The following is a 26,413-nucleotide window of genomic DNA, read 5'->3' as shown; positions in this document are numbered from 1 at the left end:
ACGTTTTAATTAATCATTTATGATCAAAACATCTTTCGACCTGAGTGAATCATCTCCATTTTTATCAAACGGCTATCGTAAGATGATTGTTATCTTTGAGTTAACCAATGCACTAAATTAAAAAGCAATACTTTAAGTCCTTCATATTAAACCAACATCAAATCAGGATGTGTACATCGGATATCCGAATAGTTATGTTAAGATTAATATTTAACAACCATATCCGTGTATTAAAATTACATCTACGTACGAAAACAGTTCATTGTGTATGAATCAAGTGTAAATATTAAAAGTTGAAAGACATCATAGGATGAAACAGTTCGATAAAAAAAAACATGCCGACGATTAATTTGTTTAGCGTCTGTCGAAAACACTTTGGAGCGCAGTGAGTATTTGCTTTTATATTCTACATTTGTTTAATCGATATTTCAACAATGCAATCTCACTTTCAAGATTATAGTATACAACTTTTGAATTAAATGAAAGGATTTACTATGGTCGTAATGACTTATAACGGGTGTTATATGCACAAACCAAAACAACCATGGCACAATTGAGAAAGAAGCTTTTGTCTCTCCTATGTTGATTTATTAATCTACATTGCTTGAATTATTTCATCAGATGTAAGATGGCTAAAATCAACGAATATCTAAATTTTTAAATTACATATCCATATGTATGTATACGTTAAATGTTGCAGGCGAATATATCTTTAAACCTAAATGAAAGATATGTTTGAACTTAAAAAGTACTTCTACACCTGTTATTGATAAAACAATATGTAATAATTTAACAAACATACCTTGTAATCCCATAATGGAACTGGTGGAAACTGTGTTCATAGATATCTAACATATATGACCGTGTGTATGCACCATGTCCGTTTCTTCATAATGCAAACTATTAGGTGCGATTAATGTAAGAAGTTTCCGAAGTCTTCTATATGTTAACTACAGAAACAAACCCAGTAGCCAAAAAATGAAAACATATACCCCGTTTAATTGCACAGGGTTCACGCAAAAGACATAGAACACACAAACAAACAAAACACAAACAAGAAACATGAAAAACAACACAAAACTCTACAAACAGAAAAGTGTGTATATACTATATGAAAACTAGGTGTGATTACTGAAGCCACACATTTGTACATTTTGCATATGTATGATTAAATTGTTTAAGAATTACACTTTTATGTGACCGTCTTTTAACATGCCTGTAACGGCCATGGAGGGCGACAATGTATTCTAACTATTATTGGTTAATTAGATTTAAGTAAATGTATTTGTATTAAGTACTACAAACATTACCATGGCTTGAAACTGTCAGCGAAAACAGAGAACATCTTCAGGTATTATGTATTTCCAAATTTGCCATTGATGCAGGCTTTCGATACGTTATAATGCATTAAAATAAAACAAACTAGCAATAAATAGAAGTAATGTTTGCACAATTTACGACACTTCAAAGCCTTTTAGCTGCACATCGGCCCGTGTTTTGATGTCAGGCAAACTACTTGAGCACGAATTATGATCCTGTTTAAATTTTAACGTCCTTATCGTTTAAATATAATTTGAGAAATTGTTTTTTCAGGGGTTATCTAGTGCAGTTATATCTTGATATATCTAAGCCTAAAATGTTCATGTTTTATTCAAATAAGCAGTATTTAAATGGTCAAATGTGACACAAAGAGTCATTTTTGTAACTTGTTTTTTCAAAGTGAGTTGAGGATTTTGTTTTATCATGTTTATCAAGTACAGTACTACATTGAGATGTCTAAGCTTCAAATGTTATTGTGTCATTCAAATAAGCGAAATCGGTATTTGAATGGTTAAGTGTGACACATAGCGACATTTTTGTGACTTATTTTGCCAAGTGAGTTTAGGTTGTGCCCTTCTGTTTTCATCCGAATTATATAAATATGTTTTCCCTCAAAAATTTTCAGAAATGATTTGATAGAGAATATGGTTTAAGGCAGTGCTAAATGACATTGGTAATTATGTACTTATTACGATTTTCTGTTGTTAAACAGTCCCAAATAAACCAAGACTGTACATAGTCTGTGTTTATGCTGTGCATACCGATCTTTTACGAAGGTTGCCGATGAAAGAAAACAATATTGTTTGCAGATCGGATGTTTTGATGCACTCATATGTTAATCTTTCATTTCTTGATGTACTCAATTGTTAATGTTCTTTGTCTTACCTCTCTGGAAGTTCTCTAAAACGAACAAACATTTCATTTTCATATCGACTGAGAAATTATCTTTAATCACGACCAATACTTCTCTATGTATGCAAAGCAACAGTGTTGTTGACCAAAAATCTTTAACTTTAAACGCGGCATGGATACCGCTGTGTCTGATACGTTAAAAATAATGGATTGTCTGAGACGTGTATCACTCCTTCAGAGATATTGTTTTTTTAATAACTTGATATATATATATATATATTGAATTTGCATATTTGAAATATCTTTAAGAATACCATTTTACATGGTACTATTTTAAATTGTTGGTTTCTCCATTCATTATATGACGAGGATATTTCCACGGTTTTTCCAAGAATCCATTGTGATACAAAGGACATTTTAGTTCAATACAATGCCTTCATTTCCGTTCTTCAACATCTGCAAAAGACATTTTACGGCTATGTAAGTACATTACATTTGAGTTTATACTGTGCTCACTTACGTTTGGTGAAGCATAAAAAAGTAACGATTTATGTCCTTGGAATAGGTGCAGCATTTACTTGTTCAATTAAACGATATTTATTTAGAAATATTGTTAAAATAGTTATATTACTTATACTAAGACACTCATGTTGCGCAAAATTGAAGTCGTGTTTTGTGTTGGGGAAACCGAGGAAACCGTAGAAATTCACATGTCCGGCCTAGTGACAAACAAAACTTACATACTACAATGTCGGAAATCGAACCTGGAACGCCTTTTTGAGAAGCAAGTGCGCTTACCTTTGCACTAACCAAGCAACATTTTTACATTTGATGCATTGTGCATTCATGTTGTTTGTTCGCAACCATAACAAGTGAATTCAATGTCTTCAGTAAATAAAATATAGAGTTGGAAAATAGCACATTTTTGCATTATACGAAATTGTTTTTCCTTCCGACATGTTGAAACAATACTCCTCAATATTAAACAAAAGAAAAGTATAATTATGATTAAATTCGATACAATAAATTATTGTAATCCAAGTAATCGTGCACATACATTGTCGGTACAATAAGCATTAACTAAAAGACATCTTGCTATTTGTCATATTAAAGCTGATCGACTGATTGGTGTTATTTGCAAGTTATTATAACATGTTTATCTAACTGTCGATAATACCATGACGCTATAAAACAATACAATCATCATTATTGATATGATATGAATGTTTGAGTTTGAACTTATTTCTTCATTCTGTAATAGCTATTCGCAAGCATTTGGGATTTTAATCATGCGCTATTACAAATAGTGCAACATATATAACGAGCCTACAATGCAAATACAAAATCGAAAAAACCCCATTTAATTGGTGTTTTTATTATTCATATGACACTAAGATATGCTTTTATCATTTATAAAAGTATTTATAATTATGTTTACTTTTGTACTTAAGTTATTTGTACATAATACTTAAAGTTTGATCGGACATTAGATACACGTTTAAAATCAAATAGCTCAGCCTTTTGGTCAAGTACTTGTATATCCTGAATGTATTGATTATCTTATTAGTATTGTTTGATTATTATTATGTACTGTATCGATACACCGACATATTACAGTCATACACTTGACTGTTTCAATGGCGGAGTCAGACACTCGGTCGTAAAGTACAATGATTGAGTAGTAAAGTGGCGTGAATAAGTTATCACATGGCGATGTTAAGCTAGAAAATTCAGTTATTCCTCGTATCGTAGTTTACATTTACCCACAATATCACATAATGCTGTTGCAACGGAAGCAATGTCTTTAATTTATACATATTTTCATGAAGACATATTTTTGTAACATTCTTAAAGACTGCTTTGAAAGCTAAACACATGATAATCATGAAATGTGTATCCTCAGAGGGCATCGCTTGTGTTTGTAGGGTAAAAAAAGAGCAGATAATTTCTATGAAATCACCAAACAGCGATTCGAATTCAGTTCATTGAAAAGAAACCTGATATTAGCAAAACTCGCTATTTGTGTGCAAATAAACAAATGGCAAAGACAAGGTTGTGTTTTTTTTTAAAGAAACAAAATGTAATCAGCTTAAATAATAATTGTATATATACTTCAGAAAAAGAACACCACGGTAAATAGTACACACCATATCGCGAAGAAAGCAAAGGACACGTTGTTGGCACTACGACAGATTATCGTATGATCAGGAAGTTCAATATTTGGTGAGAGTCACAAAATCAATATAAACGTCAAGTTTGACTTTTTAACAAATATTCAATTTATAAACTGATATGTTAAGCTCTCTGTTTTAAAATAGATATAAAATTATATTATTTTTTTTTAATTTGATTGTCATTTGAACGCTCAAAGAAACCCCATAAATATTCCAGAAAAATCCTGAAATGCCAAATAAATTTATGTAGGCAAAACATTCAGTGAACGCGTTTATATTTGATTATTATAAACTATTATACGGTTTTGTTTTGCACATACAACTGTACGCTACCAAAACGTTGCAGTGTTTTCTACAGTGGGTTAATAGGGGACGATTTAACATCATCAAATAACTGTAGTTCAAGTACACAAGTTAACATTTCTTTTATTAATAAACGGTGGTATTGATCCGCGCCTGAACAACTAGACTTCATGGAAGGAGGGGTAGGGGATGTGTGTTAAACAAAACTACGACTGCTTTAAATATTGATAAAATAAAAATTAATATAAATTGAAACATATAAGCCTTATCGGCAAGATGTTAGATTTAATTATACAAGCAACTTCGTGTGTGGTTAAATGAATAATTTCAATGAACTAATGATAGAACTTGATTTACCAAATTCGACGCAGGGTGTCCACACTTACGTAATTTCAGTTTATGCTCATTTTTGGATCATAAAACTTATATTCAAATACTACTATTTCATACTTATGTACATAATATTATAAGCAATGCAATCATTCGCTTACTTTTTATTATCCTTGTCTTTGGCCACAGGGGTGACGTTAATTCCACAAAAGTAGGAGCGAAAATGAAAGATAAATACACATCTGTCATTATGTCTCGTTCTCGAAACATATCGTGATCGTTGTACTTGTCTCAACTAGCGAAGTGAGCTTGTTTAAATCCTTTAAGATGTATTTGTTTACCATTATTCTCTTATAATATAGAATGATGGAGTTTGATTGAAAAGGTTGACATTTGTCTGCGAATAGTTTTCTTGAAGATAAAAAGTAATCTTTAAAGGCCTAGTTTAAGGAATGTTCGGCATGATTACCCCCTGGTGTGCATCTCTTCTTTATTGCACTGGTGTTACAGTAGGGGCCATTTCCTGTGTATTTGTTTATTGGCTCAGGGCCATTTAAGGATGGCACTTTTCGAGTAGATAATCTCATTATCTCACTAATACATATAAACAATGTGTATATCTAATGTATTTATTAATTAAACTGATTGGAAATAAATAATAAACCAATAAGGGTGATAAGTTTTTATATAGATATATAATATATATCTTTAAATCCACTTTAAATGCATGGTCACCATTGTTTTATCTAAATTGTGAAGCATCCTGGTTAAATCATAATAATGGGCTATTATATATAACATAACTCTTAATATTATCCAAAGGCATGGTAATATTAGTATTATTATCATTTGAAAACAACAACAACAACTAAACGACAATATGTATTGTCCATTTCTATAATAAATCCTCTATAACTGCACAGCACGACACTTAGATTGGAGATCTGATAAGCACCACAAGGGGAATAAGATAAAGATCAAAACACAGAAGTTGTGTACAATACATGGTTTTAGCGGGGGGGGGTCACTTATACTAAGCCTTTAAGACCATTTCTTGGCTGACGTTTTTAGGCTAAAGCCTTTGCCGCATATAAAAAAGCCGGTTCGTATTTTTCAGTTCGTTTTCACATCTCGAAGATTGTTACACAGAGTTTATATATTTGTATTCTTCAATTTCATTTCATTTTGTTTTTCCATCTAGTTTTACAATGATTCTTTCATTATTAAACTAAACGAGTGCATACTTTTAAACCTTGTTTAGGCGAGTTATGTTTGATAGTTGTCTTTGAATGTTTTTATCGTAACCCTTTAAGCGCTATTACTGTTGCTCGAGCTCGATTTCTTCCTTTACAGGTGATGATGCTATCCGGTCGTTGAGTACTAGAAATTTATTGAACAGTTTATATGTTTTTGTTTGTTTTATTCTTCATTTTTTTTAAATTTGAGGTGTGCTCTGGTGAGGCCAACAAGTTTAAGCCCCAAGTTGACTCGAGTTCAAGTGGACTCTTGTTTTACAGACTATTCAAAGGCGGTAATGCTATCGTCAGACGGTAAAGCATTTTTGATAATGTTATGTTTTTTTTTGTGATGTTTTAATTGTTTTATGTGGTGTTAGTTTGTTTTGGTTGTTTATATTTCTCTATGCAATGTTAATAATAATTCTGTTTATGCCTATAGTTTAATGTCGTTTGAGCCCTTGCCTTGTGCCCTTATACAGGGTTGTTGTTTTTTTAATTTTCTGCTTCTTGGCTTATGCCTGTATTTTCATAATATTTAATTTAACAAACATGATTTCACAAATTAGACGCCCAGTGTAAGAGGGAATATGAATGCGGTGCAACCAGTTATCGATTTTTAAAAAAAATGAAAACATGCACACATAGAAGCTAAATATTCCCCAAAATGTACTTGTACTTGTGATTTAACTTTTCGAAGTAGAATGGATTATAGAAAGATATTTTTAATCAATCAAGCAACAAGCATTTTTATTCAAATACCAATTCAATCATGTCTCCTAGCTGAACAATTTATATGCAAAAAGCTACAGAAACATGTTCAGTAGCAAAAGGTTTAAACATAAACCCGGTTTAGTGGCAATGGGCAAACGCCAAAGACATATCACACAAATTCACAAACAAGAAACATAGAACAGCACACAACTCTACAAAGAGCACAACTCCAATTATGTACCTAAAGTGTTATCATTTATATCAGTTACGATGAAGATTTGACCCAAGCGTATCATGTAGGGCACTTAGATACACATCAATACTGAAAATTAGAGATGCATGCCCAGCAGCCGTAAACCTATTGTTGATGGACCTAACATAAATTCATTTAAAGCAATACAATTTTATTATCACTTGCTGTGAATGGACACAAATATAAATCCATTTAATAAAAAGACATGTTGAGAGGATTATTTATCAGGCGTGGATCAAGGACTCTGGCAGGGCGGCAGTAAGTTTTCCTTTAGTAAATAGTTTTACTTTAGCTCAATTTTATACTCGTGGCTCCCAGATAAATTTCTGATACAACTGCTATAACTATTATATTTGAACATACATATTATCATAGTGTTCAACCAAGTTATTAAAGACAATGCTTATTGGTATATATTTCTTTACTCTAAATTTCCAAAATAGTTTTAAACATTTTGAGAAAAGATATCCTTTTGATTATTAGAGTTTAAGGGTAATCTTAAAAAGTATGTCTATCGGAACATTTTGTTTCGAAACAATGCAGCCTCGGCCATAAATAATCGTCTTCAAAGTCATGGAAAAGATGTTAAAAACAACGGCAAGAAATTATCACATACTTGTCTTTGATATGAATGCTCTTACTGATTCAATGTTATCACTAGAGTCAGCTATTTATTTCATGTCTCCTATTTAAGGATATATGTGCTAGAACTTGGCTACAACATTGCTAGAAAGATTTATTAGGACATGATTTCTTAGGAACATGCAGTTGTTTTAAATCGAAGAAGGAAATCTGTTGTAGCTTATCAAGCGAACTAATTCATCGTAAATGCGTATTTCTCAAGTTAATCTCAGTCTGCGACGTAACAGTTGGGGCATAATAAGGTAAGTTTTTATGTCAATTAGCGGTTTCATAAAAGCTTATGGTAATAATAGTTCTTTCTATATGTTTGATTATCACTTAAAATTAAAAGGTACCGTTTGGGTCTTAGCAACTTTTCTGTAATGCATCTATCATTACTTTATATTTTAGTGAAAATAGAAAATATGTTTTTGAGAAATATTGCGTAAAATTAACAGTTCTTCGTTTATTTGTATACGTTGGTCAATAAGTTTTGCAAATGATTTGTTTACATTTGATATCTTCAAAGTATGTTATGACTTATTACACAATACTAATAATTATAGTAATGAAAACACAAAGATGGTCCTTGAAATTTTTACGGTTCAATAAAGGATAAAAATATACGTATAAGTTTTGTTTGCATCAATATAAAGCTTATGCATGTATCCAGCCTTTCAGTACGTTTGCCGTAAAACGATTTAAATCGGGCACAATCAACTTACTTAAACTCTTAAATTATACATATCTTAACACTGCAAATGCCTTAAACGTAGCAAGCGATATTTTCAAGTTTCATCCAATTACAAGCTTGGTGGTAATATGTAACTTATGTATTAAAAAGCGAGCACTTAAAACAGAATGGATTGTATAAGGTCAGTTTCTTTCCGTCTGACCGGAGTTTGTACCTCAACGTGTTTATGTCTTGACCGAGATAAACGGCCTTTTTGCAACTAATTGCTTTGCTTGTATGTTTAATTTATAGTAGAATTTAACATTGTCCAAGATTGCAGCAATATTGTGTTTGATGAATGAAGGTTTGGTACGAAAATAAATGGACGATAGAATAAATGCACGTATGAATACTAGTAAATCGATATATAAATCATGAAATAAGCAAACAAATATACTGCAAATGAATAATAAATGTATTATTAAAGGATGAAATAAGCAAATAAATATACTGCAAACAAATAATAAATGCATTAATGAATGTTGTTTTACAGTCACAAAAAAAACAAAACTGTTTGCTTCATTAGGATTCCACCAAAATGTTTTCAACATGAACACGACAAAATGCATTACTGATAGAGGCGATAATTTCATCATCGTATTATCTGGTATTACGATGCAAATAAATTATTCAGACATTATGTTAACATCTACAATATATTGTTCAATTAGTATGGGTATTAATTTATCACTGGGTTTCCCTTAGTTCAATTACCTGAACCTTATATTGACCTTAATTGCTAATTTGGGATGAAATGTTCCGGTGTTCTCTCTGATTTTACCACATACTCCGACTGTGAATACATATACCATTTATTGAAATTATTTTAATTCTATTATGCAGACGAAATGGTGAAAAGAAAATTGAAATGTCTGAAATGAAAGGTTTATTTCTTAGTAAATATATATTAAATTACACTTTATATACTCTTGATTTGAAAGGACGGATGCAGAACCTTCAGAGAGCACTAAAGATAACGTATATATTAGTAAATGTGAAGGAATAACCAACTTATGTATCGCATGAGTAAAAGATAATTCAAAATGCATGTGTGCATTGTAAATATAAGGCATCATTAAGCAGTTGCTCAAGTACAATGTGAAATATTACCCTCTTAAAGTGCAATGTCATGTTTAAGTATGGCAGACTTATTGATTACCTATTATGAACACTCATACATGTCTAACATTCATATATCACGAGCATAATTGATTTACTCGAGATTGTAGATGATAAAGTAAGAATGATATGCAGAAATGGTTCTTTAAAATATTTCCGTGATTAAAACAATGAAGGATAAGAAAACGAAATGGATTGATCATTATTGCAACAATGTGTAAGTGATTTTTTTTTAAATAAATGAATCATACGATAATTAGTTATGGTTTAATAAAAAAGTATCTTTCCATGTAACTCTATGATGTGTTTAATTTCCGTTTTAATCTTCAATCGTTTTAATTTATTTCTGCACACGAACATATGCATTTACGTCACTGTTATGGAATAAGTGTGTAATTGAATGGACGCAAAAAAGGTAAAAAATTGATTGTTACATTCAAAAGATGATTTAGTTTAATTATGTTTAAATCAATATTTAATAACATTGTATTATAAAGATCATTTCAAGAATTAAGCAAGGTGATCGCCCGTCCGTGGTTTGATAGTTGATGATTAAGGCATATTGAAGGAACTAGTATTAATTCGCATACAAGTCAGTGACTTAGAAACAAAGTATATCAACACATGAGATAACTCAACATTCAACAGCAAAATATCAAACATCTGCAAGTATATTTGAAGCAATATCAAATATAAAAATCAGTGCGGGATTGAAAACAAAAAAAGCGTCGAGAGATAACCGATATTCATCAGAGTGTGTATACCACGTGATAAATTACGTCATTTATGCTACGTCGGAAGGCAACAATTAGCTTAAAATGAAGACTTAAATCGAAGATAACTTTTCTTTTACTACACCATTTTAAATAAAACAAAGGGCAGTCTATGCCGCTTAAAGAGCCCCGCCGTCGTTTTGTAACCGCAGGTTGATAAGATAATTAGTTTCATTATACACTTCGACAAACCTCTTTCAAAAATAATGTTTTGACAGTGCTCCGTCAGACGGCCGTATTGTGAAAAGGTTTGTCGACGTGTTTTAAAAAACTAAACTCTCAATCAAACTTGGTAAAAGACCGAAGGCGGGGCTCCGTAAGAGGCGTATATTGCACTATGTTTAATTTGAAATAGTAAGGAAAGAGTAAAGTTATCTTTACTTAAAGTTTTCATTCGAAGCAAAATATTGCATTCCGACGTAGCATTTATGACGCAATTTATCACGTTATATACACACCCTGTTTATTAACGGGGCAGTTAAAACTTTAGGTATCAAACAATTTCTAAAAGTCCTCTTTCAGAAACACAGGAACCATTGACCACCAGCGGATACCGTCGGAAGATGCTGACGACGAAGAAGCAAACAGTGAGGGAGCGTCTACACCGCCCGCCGACGGAGGCACTAGTAATATGCGACCGAAGGAGAGCTCTGAAACAGAAGAGGACCAACCAGATTTGGAATTGGGCATCCGGCGATCGACTTCTTCACGGGTAAGTTCTTGAATTAAATTATTTGTTTATGTGTTACAACATTTATAATCAGATTCGACAATTATGGTAAAAACATAAATAATCCAGGTAAAAAATCCCGATTGCCTTGACAAATATCGAATCAGTTTTTCGATACAAGGTAGCAATGTTACTCATCGAGTTTCTGGCCTTCGAAAAAGCAATTTTTGCAGATTACGTTCTAATAGTGGTCAAAATGGGGTTGAATTAACCATATCCTTGCTTGAAATATATAGGAGAAATGACAGTCATATTCATACACTGTTATCAGTTATCATTTATGGTAAAACTGTGTTTGTTCCTTGAACTTAAGGCGGTATTACGTCTATGATGATTCTACAGAGTCAATTATGTTTACAGTATCAATGTGTGTGGCGTTTTGAATTACTGTTTTAAACTTCAATCAATACTTTTAGTAGTCAAGAATAGAGTCTTGGAAATATGCATTATGACGTTACTAAGAATAAACGGATGAAATTGATGATAAGCTAAAAGAACAACAACAAAATTGTACGCTAGTCAAAAATCTATATTTTGTCGTTTTATAGTGTGTTAAGATGATAAGGTCTTCGAATACCTTCGAAGATGATGTTTGTCTTCATAGAATTTTTAGAAGTATTAATAAACACCAAGACAGCAGATGTTTTTTTTTGTCGTGTTGCCATTGCCAATCCTGTTGCAAAAAACACTGTGACTTCTGACTAATTGGCGGCCATACAAATTTTTGTACAGTTCTACAATAACAGATGTATAATAATACTTGCGTTTCAAGTTTCAGACATCTATTTTCTTGCAATTAACAACAATAACAGTAAAAATTGTTTGATTACTACCTTATAATTTTACCATTTAGTGAATGAAAGTGTTGGATATGTTAAAGTTTCGAACATTACTACAAATATCCAATGCAAATACATCCAAAATTAATGACATATGACGGATAAATACTGTAATTTGTTTTTGCTCATTTAAATACGACATATTCGATGTTATTGAAGGCAACTTCATTTCAATTCATTTTCTCCTCCTTATTAGTAATCTTGAGCTCAGTGTGAAACGCGAACGCTTGATTAACACAGACAAGATCATAGTATGACAGATTACGTTTAAATGAGAATTTCTGGCAAATGCGAATTAATTAGATGTGTATTAAAGACACATGATATTATACTAGGGTTTTTTTCAGCAGAGTTTGCGTACAACTTCTGGCTTTCTTTTGTGAAGAGGTTGAGAAACGTATTTCAGTAAAATAAGGCTATTGAAACGCATGGGCAGTTAAGGAATACACCATTTTCTTTGAATTGTTAGAAAACGAATTCCGTGATAAATTGACAACAAGTTTGCAATGTTTTCTCTCTCAATGTGTACATAATACCACGATCAGAGCTAGAACTGATTAGTTCCAACAGTTTATTTAAACAGAGAACGGAAATGTATATACTCACAATTATATTTTGGATCCTTTAACTCAGTATCATAGCAAAAGCCTTTTTTTGGGTGCAGACATACTTCTTCAAGAAAATACTAACCATAGTTAATCCACATGTGCCGATTGAAAAGGTATTTGACATGAAAGTGAATACTTAATTAAGAATGACGAGCGATTTACACTTTTTATCGTGTAAACATAACAGCAAAATGCATATTGGCCGAGGAAGGGTTACGTCACTGTTCGTTGTCAAAAACATGCATACAAATATAACGAAACAGCCACAAAAACACCAGGATTATAACCACCTTGAATGTAGCAATTTACTTTCTGTGGGACTAACATTATAATGCCAGACCAACAGCTTTTAGAACTGAATTTCAAAGCACGATAAAAACAGAAACACAAACCTCAACCAACTAGGTAACTACCATTACCACCACAATCTATATAACCAGACCACCAACAAACCTAACGTAGTCACACAGCAACAACGACATCAACATCAGCAGCAACAGTGACAATTATTAGCAACAATAATCATGCTTTACTGTAACTGTTTATGTTACTGTAGAGATTCTGAGATAGAATATCATCAGTTACAAGGAAACATTTGCGTTTATATTGGACTGCTACATTCCTTTCAGACAATAAGGTTATGCAAAATGTCTAAGATTTAAGAGATGCAAGATCAGTTGCCAAACGTTTAAACATAAACCACGTTTAATGGTATAGGGTAATCACCTAGGACACAGAGCACAAAAAAATCACGAACAAGAAACACGGAACAACAGCACAAAACTAACATTTCCTGGCATTAACTATAGCATTTATGTTTTTTAATTAAACAAGTTTTGTCAAACTGTCTAGGAATGTACGAATAGATTGTTAATCATAAATAAAAGAATCACATTATGTATTCGTTAGCAAATGATAACGTTAATAGTAGGTTTGTCTGCTGGGACGGAAACAATTATTGTAAGTAAAGATTTGATATCTGAAATTTATTTGGAGGTTATTGTAAGTGATTTTGGAGAAAAGGCCAAAGAAACATTATTATAAAATTATATTTCTTATATTATTCCTGTTATATTTTTTTTATTTTTTTTTTGGATCACCAATTACAAGACTCATTAAAGCAGCTATCAGTTCAAATCCACCTGTATCATCATTAATATCAGATTATATTCGGTATTTAGGAGACCCTACAACATATAAATTTAAAATAAAATGAGTTTGGGTGGAAAAGCAACCATTTTAAAAAAAATAAAATGAAAACACATATAAATTAATTCACAAGTAACAACATTAACACTTATCGGAAAAAAATATATATTCACGTATTCATTCATTATTTTTTTTATCTATTTCATCGTTTACCCTAACTTCCAATACGCGAAATAAAGACTGTAGTTGGAAATTATATAATTTGGTTTAGTTTTAGACTAACATCAAAGCATGCACTATCGTTGATGTTTTTATGTGAAGAATAAATATTATCTCATATTATTGTTAGCATTTATATGCACTGTATCATCCTTATTCATCGCCTTAAATTCGTATACACATGTTTTTCAGAACAGCCGAATTGAAGACCTAACGGTGTCAGATATTATTCTCGATCCGGATGGAATTATCGTTTATTACTGGCTGGTAAGACCACGATAATTATAGGAAATTAATGGTTTTTGTCTGTATTTGTCCGTCAAGGGAAACGTAAAAAGCGGGAATAAAAGGGAATATTGTTTCTTGGGAGGATTTTTATGTAATTATATATTTTGGTATTTTTTTTCTGATTAAAACACACTCAGAATGGTAAAAATCATGCAATATACTAACCTTTGATTTTGAATAGGCGTGATTGTAGTTTAACTTTCGGCTTGCTTAACGATATTGAGTTTGACCACCATAAAAGTTATGGGAAAAGATAACAAGGCCCTCGAAAAACAATTAGGGTTTTGGCTTAAATTGGAAAGGTCGATAAACTAAAAACAGAACACTAAGTAATAGTGTTTATTGTTATGTATTAGAAAATAACCTAGTTAAAAACAACACCAAAGGTAAAATATTCGCCTTCTGTCTAATCCTTTTGTGTTTTAGGATATTGCATGTTACATCCATGCCTTGTTATTCGTCTGATAGATATAGATGATCATAATACTTGATATAAAGTATTGTTTTATCACTTCTTCATTTGTTTCCTTCCAGGGAATCGTGACAATGGCAATCATTTATAACATTATTGTAATTGCGCTCAGAGTTGCCTTCAATGAAATGAGGGATCAGGTTTGTTCCATTCTATAATTGAACAGATAATTATCAAACAATATGTAGGGGTGCTAACCTTATGTGTATGGTTAATACTAAAGTGTGGGAATTATCATCATTATTAAATACCTTTATTCATATATCTATATTGAAATGTTCGTGAATTTGCCGTATTATTTTACATTAAAATAATTTCTGCTAATATATAATCAGCAGAGATCTAGTGACAGTTCCGATAGTGTCCAAAAGTCAGGTTGGATTCAAAGTGCGGTATACTTAATACCATTTGTCAGCGCTTCATTTTTGAAGTTAGAGGGAAAGTTGTCTTACTGCTACAATTTGTTTGTTGAGATATCGTAATCTTTCTCAGTTATTGCAAGGAACAGCTACATCTTACTCAAATTTAAGACATTGGTATTGATGTTATATATCTTGATTGATACACAGCTCTTTCAGATACATTAAGAACGCAAATATAACAAGTAATGAGAACGGATCACCTTTAAGACCATACGCAAAACATTATTGGGGAATATTAGAAAAGCTCTTGTCATATTATCATCAGTTTATCCATATCATGAGAATACGACACGTATTAACACAGAACTGGAAAGTGAAAATGTAAATTGGAGCCTTATGACATGCACGCTATTGAATTAGAATGTCAAAATGTTTCTGGTACATTTTACAGAATGTCTCATGGGATGATAAGTCAGGATTTAAACATTCCAGTGTCTCTGTTTTTTATTCAAATTAGAGCATTACATATAGATTTAGAATTAAAAAGGAGAAGAATATATAATATGCTTGGCTTATCCCTAATTTTCAAATGCTCTGACCTATCATATATAGATATAACTTATAGATACAGATTGTCATTATGTAACCATTTGCTATCATCAATTGCACTGGGGTTTTATTTTTTCAGGCTAACGAAGAATCATTTTTTCCGCTATTAGAAACGACTGTTGATATCATATTCCTCGTGGATATCGCCGTTCACTTTCGAATTTCGTTTTATGAGGAAGGCTGTTTAGTAAGATATTGATTTTACATTTTACCAGTTTGTCAAGTAACTGAAACATAATAAGTTCTAATAATTATTTATCAATATAAATACATATGTTTTTCATTATTTTGTCGTAGCCCTGTGCGCGCTTACGTTTAATTTGCAACCGAGAGTTGGCTTTAATTTCAAAACAGTGAAAAGTATCAAACTGATATTTCTACCGTTTAAAACAGTGGAATATGAATTTTATTTATTTAACTGAAAAATCTAGATCTAAATCTAACAATTTTTGATATCAAATTATTAAGAATGATTTATCTATTTGAATATATAAGGTGTCTATTGTTTCTGATCAAAGTGTTACAAAGGAAGACGTTCGTAAAAGATGATAACGCTTTGTGGTTTCCTTTGACAAAAAAATAAATAAAATACAACGCTGAATGAGAGCACAGATATTGTCATCAAAATAAGACACTCGTTAAACTCATACAAATCATATGAGATAACATTTGCTAAAAGCATGCCACTTACCTGGGCTGGTATTTGTAATCCAAGTTCAGTCATTTCCAAACTAAATTCAGTTTCCTTACATACGTTTTTCACTGATCAAATGATATAGTTACTTGATAACTGTTGAAATACGTTATTTACTCTCGATTTATTAAAACAATGTTTCCTTTTAAAGGTTTTGGATCCTGGTCAAATTAAGAACAAGTACATGCATAGCCGTGAGTTCATGATTGACGTCATTTCCATTCTTCCAATGGGTTATTTCTACAGTTTCGCCAGTATAACCAGCAACCTAATTTTTCTTGACATGGAATCGTTAATACCAGGTACGTGTATACTGCGGTTGTGTCCGTGCCAATGAATTTTCAAAGCTGGAAATACGCTGTATATTAGTCAAATTAGTTATGTTCCATTATGATATCAAACCCTGTAAGACGTTTGTAACCTTTCTTGATGATTTTGTAATTTCATGTTTGGAAATTGTCAATGTGTTCTTAACAAATCTCCATAAACATAAATAAGGGAAATAAGTTTTTTTCTTTAACGTGTCCCAACATGCTGTGTGTTTTTAATACAGGAAAACTGCAGATCCTGTTAGTACGAGCACCAAGACTTCTGAAATACTCAACGATGGTCCGATTCTTTGACCTTACAGACAGGTACAATGTTTTCATGCGTATCAATAAGTTTGTGTAATTCTGATCATGCAATGTATACAGATATGTTCATGATCGGTTGTGTTAATGCTTGTTTACTCTTTTAACATTTTGTCAATATTTTTCATAATTATTTCTAACTTTGCAAATGATAAGCATATCTTTTCGAAAAAGGTCAGACAAATAAAACATATTTTTTTTAGTCGAACGCGAAATCCCAACCTCCTGCGGGCTTTCAAACTGTCGCTGAATCTCTGGATGGTCATTCACTGGATAGGCTGTGTCTACTACCTTGTCTCCGAGTTTGAAGGACTGGGCACCAACGACTGGGTTTACCCTAATGGGACAGAGTATGACGTCTTTTTAAGGTTTGTGTTATGAACAACATAAATTTTTGTGTATGATATGAGTTTGAATAATAAATCTTGCTTGATTTTAGTTTTTTTTTACGTGAAGAAAGAAATGATTGAAAGCTACTTTGTATAATGTCAATTGATAAACTTTTATTATTTTAAAGTATCCCCGGAACTTAAATCACAGGCCTAAAACATTTTAATTTCTTAATGTATAAGTATCATCTCATGTACAGTTCTGATTAATGTTGATTTGTCAGTTTTTGCCTCTTTGAGATGATTTGTAAACGACTGCGCGTTTTGGGTCGTCTCCGGAAAAGTAACCTATCAGGTAAATAAAAAATAGAGATGTTTTTTAAATTGACTAGGAAAAAACGGATATTCATAAAACGCGCAAAAAAAAAATGTTAACCTGAAATATATTTGAGGTGAAACTAGCCATATAAATAGACAATAAACTAACTGTTTATACAGTTCGATGGAATAATGAAATACTAATGATTACAATTCAATGAAATGGTCATAATAATTTACAATGGACTATTCATGAGACCAATAGAACAACAAGATCAAGCGAGGATAGTACAGGGGCAGGAATAGGAAACATAATGAAAACAACAGAGGCAGTTTAAATATGTATTATGCATAAGTTGAAAAATACAATTGGATGTTATTCAGGAAGTATATTCGAGTCACCTACTGGTCGTTGATGACCCTCACAACCATTGGAGAAAGACCCCCACCGGAAACAGATATGGTATGGATCATATTAAGACATTATGCCTAATACTAATCAAACATTTTACCTTGAAATTTGCTCAATAATGTCTTAAAAGTGTATTTGTCAGCTGTTTAGGTTTCAACAGGCGTTTACTGGAAGCATTACTAGCAAATATTGTAAAACATTCAAATAAAGCATTGTATCTGATAAGCATACATATTTTGAAAATGTTTGTGAAGAATATATGTAGGTCAACTGTGAATGTTGCTAAAGATGATTTTTTAACCTTATCACTTGATAAATTTTATGATTTCTCCATAACATGAATGCCTTCACAGATTTTCTTTCGTTGATGACGTAACTTTTCTTGCAGGAGTTCGTCTTCACTGGCGTCACGTTTTTGATTGGCGTTTTTGTATTTGCGGCAGTTGTAGGAAACGTAGGCGACGTCATTAGCAACATGAACGCTGCAAGAACGGAATTTCAGTCCAGGTTTCAATTTCAATTTTGTTTTCTCATTGTTTATCTTTTCATCATTTAAAATTTAATCATATCAATGTTCGAGCTATATCAAGAGATTTAGAATATGTCCAGAATCATGTAAAATACACCTTTTAAGGAACAAACAAGTAGAAATTGTCATGCCATATATAAATGTTAAACGAAATGACCAACGTTCAATACCCATGTAAGACAAATTAAAATTTTTATTGTAAACAAAGTTTATATCCACTTTCCACTCATGTATTTATTTCTATTTTGTTATTATCTTAGAGTCAATCATTCAAGCTGTATAAGGAGATTCCGAATATGTTTGGATTCCTACACATGTCAAGGACGAGATATGAAAAAACATTATCACAAAATACCAGCAATAATCACTAGTGTTTACACAGTGGCCAACGTGTATTGCTCCTTTAATGACGAATTTAACAATGCAGTAAAAAAGGTTTCTTCGATATATCTCTTTTCAGAATGGACCAGATCAAATCTTACCTACAACATCGACACGTGGATGAGAAACTGCAAAACAGGGTGAAGAGATGGGCGGACTACACATGGAACAGGTAATGTAACAAGTAATACTAAACTTTATCAATGCATGAGTAGACGAATCACTATTTGTTTTTTCTGGTGTAGATTATTTGATTGTGTGCACTGTTTTCGTTTGTCAATTAGTTCGCTTAGTAAAAGTAAACTAATCATACTACTTTAGTGTAAGATTCTTTCATCAACAAAGACTACTGTTTAATCATCCTTACTAATACTAATGATATCAATGTAAATTATCCACATACTCAAAAATCTCAAAACAGAATGCTTAAATGATCTTTTTCTCGCATAGAACGCAGGTATATTTACACTTTTACACATTATAATGTTTGGTAAATACTTTTTTTTCAGAACCCAGTCCATTGATGAACCTTCTTTGCTTCATATGCTTCCTGATCGCCTTAGAACAGAGATAGCAATCAATGTTCATCTTGAAACGCTTAAGAAGGTCAGTAGTCTAACATGCAACCAGTCCGTGTTGAATATGTTTCAGACTGCAGCAAAAATGAATCACTACATAGAACGTAACCTGGGCGGATGTGAGTTTGGTTAGTGGTCACCAAGCCACACAAGGGTGTTTTCTCCGAGTACTCCGGTTTTGTTCACAACACAAGCCGACACTATCGCACAAGATCGTGCCAACTAGAAATACTTGGTATACGATCTCAGAACTATCTTCAAAATCGTTGTAAAATATATTTAAAGTTAAATTAATATAATACGTCTGATTGTAGCGATTATTTGAATTACATTTCATTTTCATGTGTATTGGACAGACTGAAAAAGAGATGATTCATAGTCCCTCTATTAATATTGTTGCAAATACATCTGTATATGAGTTTTAGTGTTATGGTAGTGGCCTCCATGCAATTGAAGGTTTTAAAAGACCATAACACAGCTGAAGAATTCTAGTGGCTAATTTTTAGCACTCAAAATACATACGTACTTTTAAACGTGTGGAGGTGTTTTGAAAACTAAGCAAAGTTTTCTATGTTTTTTTTCTTTATAAGGCTTTTCTATTTAAACGCAGAAGCGTCATATTATAACGAATAGTTTCAGGTGCCAATGTTCTTGACATTATCCAAACAAATATATCCTTACAATTTAAGAACCAAATTTGACATACCTGACATTTAAATGTTCAAATTGTTTGTGCATAAGCGTGCGAATTAGGGAACGGATCTTCTATTAACAGGTCAAGATTTTCGAGGAGTGTGAAGAAGGTTTACTTCGAGAGCTTGTTCTGAAGCTGAGGCCCCAAGTGTACAGTCCCGGGGATTACATTTGCCGCACGGGCGAGGTTGGAAAGGAAATGTTTATTGTGAATCATGGAAAAGTCGAGGTATTGTCTTATACTTGGAATATAACTTTGTTACATCAATGAGAATTGTGAACTACAGCACGTTATTCAACATTTAGCATGCACATACAATTCTCAATTACTTTTTGAAATAAATGATTATATTTAAAAATCTTGGATTGTTCTTTAAACACCTTATAAGAATTGGGTTTTATTTAAGTGTTGGGCTACCCTGTATGTAAATATGTGTTTTCCGTTGCATTTAAGTATTGGGTTTCCCCTCTGTGTAAGTCTTGGGCTTGTCCCTCTGTAAAAGTCTTGGGCTTGTTCGTGTATGTAAGTAATGGGTCTCCCCTGTATATATGTATGGGGTTTTCCTTGTATATAAGTATTTTGTTTCCCCTGTATTTAAGTATTGGGCTTTACCTTTACAGATACTTGTTTCAAATCCCGTGGCTGGAAAAAGGACTTATTTGACAACACTATCCCCGGGCTCATACTTTGGCGAAATCAGTTTGCTTAAAATAGACGAAGGACATAACAGGTATTCAATAAAATCAACATAGGTTTGGTCCAAGCAAACTATACACTGGTTTAACATTTCTCACAATAAAATCCGTATCAGATTTATAACAACGCATGTACAAAAAATATAATGTGTAACATTTACAACGTTGCAAAATTCTAAATATTTAAGCTGTTATTCTTTGAAGAAGTATACATGAAGACAAACATATATGCTACGTTTGATGTGCTCAATGATGTTAGTATTCATGATAAATCGGCAGAAAAACATGCCTCTACGCATCTATGTTCCAAATCGATGAGCATGCTTTATAATATTGGAAATAATTTGGTTTTGTTTAACCTCAACAGATTAATATATGAAAAACCTAAGAACTGATTTCACAAAGAAATCTAAACTAAATAAGAAGTTAAGCCGATTAATAACAAAATTAAGCTATCATTAACTAAGCTAATTACCAAACGTCTGAACGGAAACAAATGTATTATAAAACGTCTGAGCAAACACAGATCTATTATCAAACTTTTTGATAAGCACATATGTATTATCGAATGAATTTATACTCAATATTTTAACAAAAAGAAATAAACCAGAAAACAGTACGGTACTCTTACGTCTGTTTATCACAGGACGGAAACTACACTAAGTTAAGTCCTTTTTATCATTATCAAAAAGATACATACACAAACTTCAATGATTTTTCAGGCGGACGGCAGATGTAAGGGCCGTCGGTTATTCAGAGTTGCTTCGCCTTTCTCGTAGAGATCTTATGTCTGTAGGTATATACTTGTAAAAGGATGAATAATAAAATGATTAGCCTTAGAAGACCAGTTTGCCAATTAGATCTACGAACAAAAAATCTAATGAGATATTGCTTTGTGCGATAAAGTGTAGAAACGTTTATTAAATTGTGATACATATGTTTAGCTGGTGAGTTACTTATAACAGTTTATAAAGTAATTAACAATTCTGAGAAATTCGTACAAATAATTTCAACTTAGCAGTCATAGGAATGTTCTTATTTTTAGTTATTAATCAACATTTAATACAGGTCACTTAAAATGTCATCTCTTTGTTTGTAATAACGGGGACCTGATACTAAATTATGGCATTTGCTTTTTTAAAGGCTCTTGTCGAATATCCAAATGCCAAGCGAATACTTGAAGAAATTGCACGTAAAAGGTAAGAAGGCATACAGTGAAAACTTCAGTTGTTATGTGTTTTAATTGCTACGTCCTGGTTATGTATATTTTTTGTTTCAAAGATCAGTTCATTAACTTTTAAACTATCGGTTTAACATCATACAAATTCAATTTTAATCTACCAGGCTTGTCCCTGTATTTTGTAAAGAAAGAGAAAATTCCGTAAACAAATCTACAAGTGCTTGGGTATTTGTTTCATTATAGTCATAATTTTTCTCCTCATCTTCCATTTTGGTTAAACTACCGTGGGGTTTTTAGGTGATTACTCAATGAAAAAAACTAGACCATTTTGTCTTTCTCTTGATATAATTATGAAAGGATATTTTCTTTGGTCTATAATAATTGAATATTTAATATTTCTTGCACATTTCAAAACATGGCACTCAATTGACATAACACTTAATGAGGTAAATATTGTAAGTGTTCTGTTTAAAGATAAGAGTGAAAGGCCATCGTAGGATAACTGTAAATTACCAAGTTTATGATGAACGAATACTTTTTAATTATTCAAATTTAGGTATTATTACATATAACGGATGCATCAACCCCATAAAATAACACAATTAGTTACTCTATCTACTAAATGCCGGGGACAGATCGGAAACGTTCGACATACTTGCGCTCTAACCGTTGTAACTTTGTGGTCTGGTGTACAATTACAGGTATGAGACAACTCAGGGAATGCGCCGTGTTAGTTCCATTGATGATCCAGTAGTTGCAGACGCTTCAACAGACTCGTCAGGCACGGCCAGACAATCTTCTCGAAGTTTTCTGAATGTGATCAAGTCCGACAACTTCAAGAGGCTTATTGCTGCAAGACGTATGGGACAGACATTTATAAAACCTTTTGAATAGCTCATACTTAGTATGACTAACATTTTAAAACGTTCACTGTCCATGATGTGACATAGCAAAGGTTATTACATTATCTATAAAAACCCGTTAACAATAGGACGGATCCAAATTTTCATAAACAAACGATGCAAAAGCCATATTAACCAATCTTCAAAAAGGAATTTGGATTCCAGGACTCGGAGGTCAATAGTGATATATATTGACCTATATATTTCTGACAAAAACCAAGACAAGTTCCCCACATGGACATACACAACATAATTTGTTTTATTTTATAATCCATATTGATTTTGGCAAACAATTTATGAATAATGATTATTCATAACGCAATGTCTACGATAGTGCATCATGCCGTAAAGCTACTCAATGATTGTCATTTAATAAGTAATTATTCAAAAAGATTTTAAAGTAGCTTACTTTTTATGCATGCATAATCGACATCATGTAGTTGAGGTGGAAAATGATTTAAATTTAATTGACAGCTTAATCTTTAAAGTCTAAAACATGCTTTAACATGAAGCATTTTTGTGTTTATACAAATCAACATGTACAACCAAATGGACTGGATGGCATGCTTTTACTAAGATTTCTCGTACTTGCTTTGCAAAGCAAATGCCTACATCCAATATACTGTGTAATTAAACAGTTGTATAGACATAAGCCGTGAAATATGCTGTTCATATCGAACCAAAAACCAGGACTGACCTATAGGTTCAATATGTTTATTTCTTGCCAATATTGCATCATAATTTACCGCCAATATGTAAAAAAAGCATAGAAAAAGATTTAATTTAATTTCACCATTTACATATTAGTAAATACATAATTTAAGTATCATGAAAAAATAAGCACACTAAAAACACAAATCATAAAAGAGGTACATGCTAATGATGATTATGGGTTATATTTTATTGTGAAATGATATTTTTTTGCTTTGTTCATTTGGGTTTTAATTCATAATATTAATCTGCAAACGTTATCGTTTACATTTCAGAAGACGAAATGCGCGAATTAAAATATGTCTTAGATGAACTAAAGCAGTTTGACAGTGTAGTAAGTAGAACTTTGATCTTGCAAAGTATCATAGGTAATAATGACAAATAAATGAGTTTAAAACTGAAAAAATATAAACAGGTTTAGAATCATTAAATGTACAAATTAGCATAAACGATTTTAAATATATTTTATTATAAAGGGTCGCTGAGAATCCGAAATATACTGATTTATTTGTTCATCGGATGCCTTAATTAGTGTTTGATATCTTATAATCAATATGATTTTTATGAAAAGAGAAACAAACGTATTTCAGGCCACAAAGGAGAGAACAACAGCATTGCAAAAACAGGTATGTTTACTTAAGAAATTTGATTTCCTCCACATTTTTATTAACGACTTTGTTATACCAAAGACACATTTTTACGGTACTATTAATTTTGTTAAAAGATGCACTCTTACCCTCAAAAAAGATTAATAATAATTAATTAATATTAATAATTAATAATATTGTTCCAAAAAGAATGAATAAATGTCGAAAACAATGGTTCTTATGAAGGATACCGAGTTTAATTTGAAAGAAATGAGCATAAAACACGGTATTTCTACCTTTTAAAACTATAGTAGACCACAGTAAAACTTTAGCATTCACCAATCATTTAAAAATTTTGCACTTTCTGCTATTAAATACACGGTTACAATCTTGTTATCAGTATTTAATATTTTCTATAAACGCACCATTTAATAAGTAGTTATTAAATAATTACTGAGTTTGTCAGTCAAAATTGATGTTTGTTATACACATGTCTGTATTGATTTTAAATAAGAGTGTCACTTTAAATGTGCATTTGTGTAACAATCCGTAAGGCTATTCGACCTTTTGCTGTTACCTTCTTCTGATTGATGTTATTAATTCGGTTATCTGGTTGAAGAAGAGAGAGTATCACGGTTGCTCCGCCTAGATTCATAAAGTGGCAAATGATGTCCGCTCCTTGTGTTCTTCCAATTATGTTATTAGTTGATAGTTGTTTTTTATGACCTTGAAATTGATACTGACTCCAAAGTTGTTTTTAGGTTTAATTTTGCGTTTGGTAAGTGTTAAGTTTGACACTTGCAAACCAGTTTAGACCACAGTCAGTCCTTCACTCTCCGTACCAAGTCAGCATGTATCAATGACGATGTTTTCATATTTGTTTTATATATCTTGTAACGTTATGCATCTCGTTTGATGTTTGTTTGACCTTAAACTGTGTTTTAGATTAAATTTCGTGTAAACAAATTCTCATTTACTTTACATTTTCTCATTGTAGAATGAATCCCTTATTGAAGAAATACAGCTGAGAGACACGGACATTTTGAAGTTGAAAAACAAAATTTCTCGACTGAAATCAAAAGACAAGGCATTTCGTTTGATAAATAGAGAATCGCAAAATGGATCTATAAGTGATGGACATAGTTATCATACTGAACAGCAGTCAAATGCCTATTGTAGCGGTAACAGTAAGTCTGAATTCTGCAAAAGGTGTGCGAATGAACCAGGTGGGCGTTGTCACAATACCTTGCGAACTTTAAACTCAAAACGTAACGGTGAGAGTGAATTTCCTAGAAATGTTCTTTCAGACAAGTGCCGAACTCTGCAACACTCTTCGTCAGAGTCAAACATGTCACGAAAACGTGTATACTTAAGACGTCTTTCATCGCCCACAGAAAAGCATGGTCGCGAGGTTCATCGCCACTACCAGTCGCTTTCAGTGCCTTATTCGTCTTTCCAAGAAAAGACGTCTGCAATAAAAAGGCACAATGGTGTAAATCATGAAAGCAAAACAACAAGCAGTTCTCAGTTTTGCCAAAATGGCCCAGGGACAGAACAAAGCAAAATCGCTATGTCCGATGCAGAAGCATGTGACCTAAGTGTGATAGAGAAGTTACTGTCTTTAGATTTGTCGGACGAATTCCTCCATTCCTCAGACCAGTCATCTGATGAACATAGTGATAGTGACGTTGAAGTGAGCGGTGTTTAAGCAGATATAACTGTTTCTTATTTTCTTTTGCGATTTCTTTTACTGACATATTTAATTAAAATGACAGCGGACTGCGAACTGATTGTGATTTTACAAATGTTGTTAATAGTCGAGAACTTTTCATTTACGGTTATCTGTTAACATTTGAACCCCGTCATCTTGTTCATAATAAATTTATAGTCTGACAATTGTTTGATGGAGCAGTGCAAGTAATGAACTATGGGACATATAATTTATTAAACCTCATGATTTGAATAAAACATACTTTGTAAATATTTTGCTTAACTTTTACAATTGTCCCCGGTAATTTCAATGTTTGAAGCACTAAAGAATCAATGTTTTTTTTAACTTATCTCTTTG

General features: G+C 32.1%; 1 protein-coding gene across 2 annotated transcripts; it reads left to right on the top strand.

Annotated features, from left to right (window-relative positions):
* The first annotated feature begins 224 nt into the window (after positions 1 to 224).
* LOC128207145 (cyclic nucleotide-gated cation channel alpha-3-like) lies at positions 225 to 26,326 on the top strand. Of its 2 annotated transcripts, none has more exons than XM_052909919.1 (20): positions 225 to 385; positions 10,950 to 11,139; positions 14,165 to 14,239; positions 14,795 to 14,872; positions 15,783 to 15,890; positions 16,549 to 16,699; positions 16,951 to 17,032; positions 17,233 to 17,397; positions 18,061 to 18,139; positions 18,477 to 18,595; positions 19,078 to 19,170; positions 19,508 to 19,604; positions 20,352 to 20,498; positions 20,891 to 21,000; positions 21,688 to 21,757; positions 22,109 to 22,164; positions 22,847 to 23,004; positions 24,034 to 24,092; positions 24,349 to 24,384; positions 25,343 to 26,326. In XM_052909919.1, exons 1-20 carry the CDS (start codon positions 336 to 338, stop codon positions 26,051 to 26,053), a joined length of 2,634 nt encoding a protein of 877 aa, XP_052765879.1. In that variant the 5' UTR covers positions 225 to 335; the 3' UTR covers positions 26,054 to 26,326. The 2 variants fall into 2 exon arrangements, with proteins under 2 accessions (XP_052765879.1, XP_052765880.1); XM_052909920.1 differs by having other exon boundaries at positions 316 to 385; positions 10,939 to 11,139.
* Positions 26,327 to 26,413: the final 87 nt, after the last annotated feature.

Source organism: Mya arenaria, chromosome 11 (assembly GCF_026914265.1).
Source record: "Mya arenaria isolate MELC-2E11 chromosome 11, ASM2691426v1".
NCBI lineage: Eukaryota > Metazoa > Mollusca > Bivalvia > Myida > Myidae > Mya > Mya arenaria.
Note: the sequence above shows the minus strand (reverse complement) of the source record. Positions and strands in the feature narration are given on the sequence as shown.

Bases quoted from the DNA above. Each gene is read 5' to 3' on its own strand.
- LOC128207145 (XM_052909919.1), top strand. From the start codon at position 336: ATGCCGACGATTAATTTGTTTAGCGTCTGTCGAAAACACTTTGGAGCG. The intron at 16,700-16,950 runs GTACGTGTATAC...TTTTTAATACAG, and splicing joins CATGGAATCGTTAATACCAG to GAAAACTGCAGATCCTGTTA. The intron at 24,385-25,342 runs GTATGTTTACTT...TTCTCATTGTAG, and splicing joins CAACAGCATTGCAAAAACAG to AATGAATCCCTTATTGAAGA.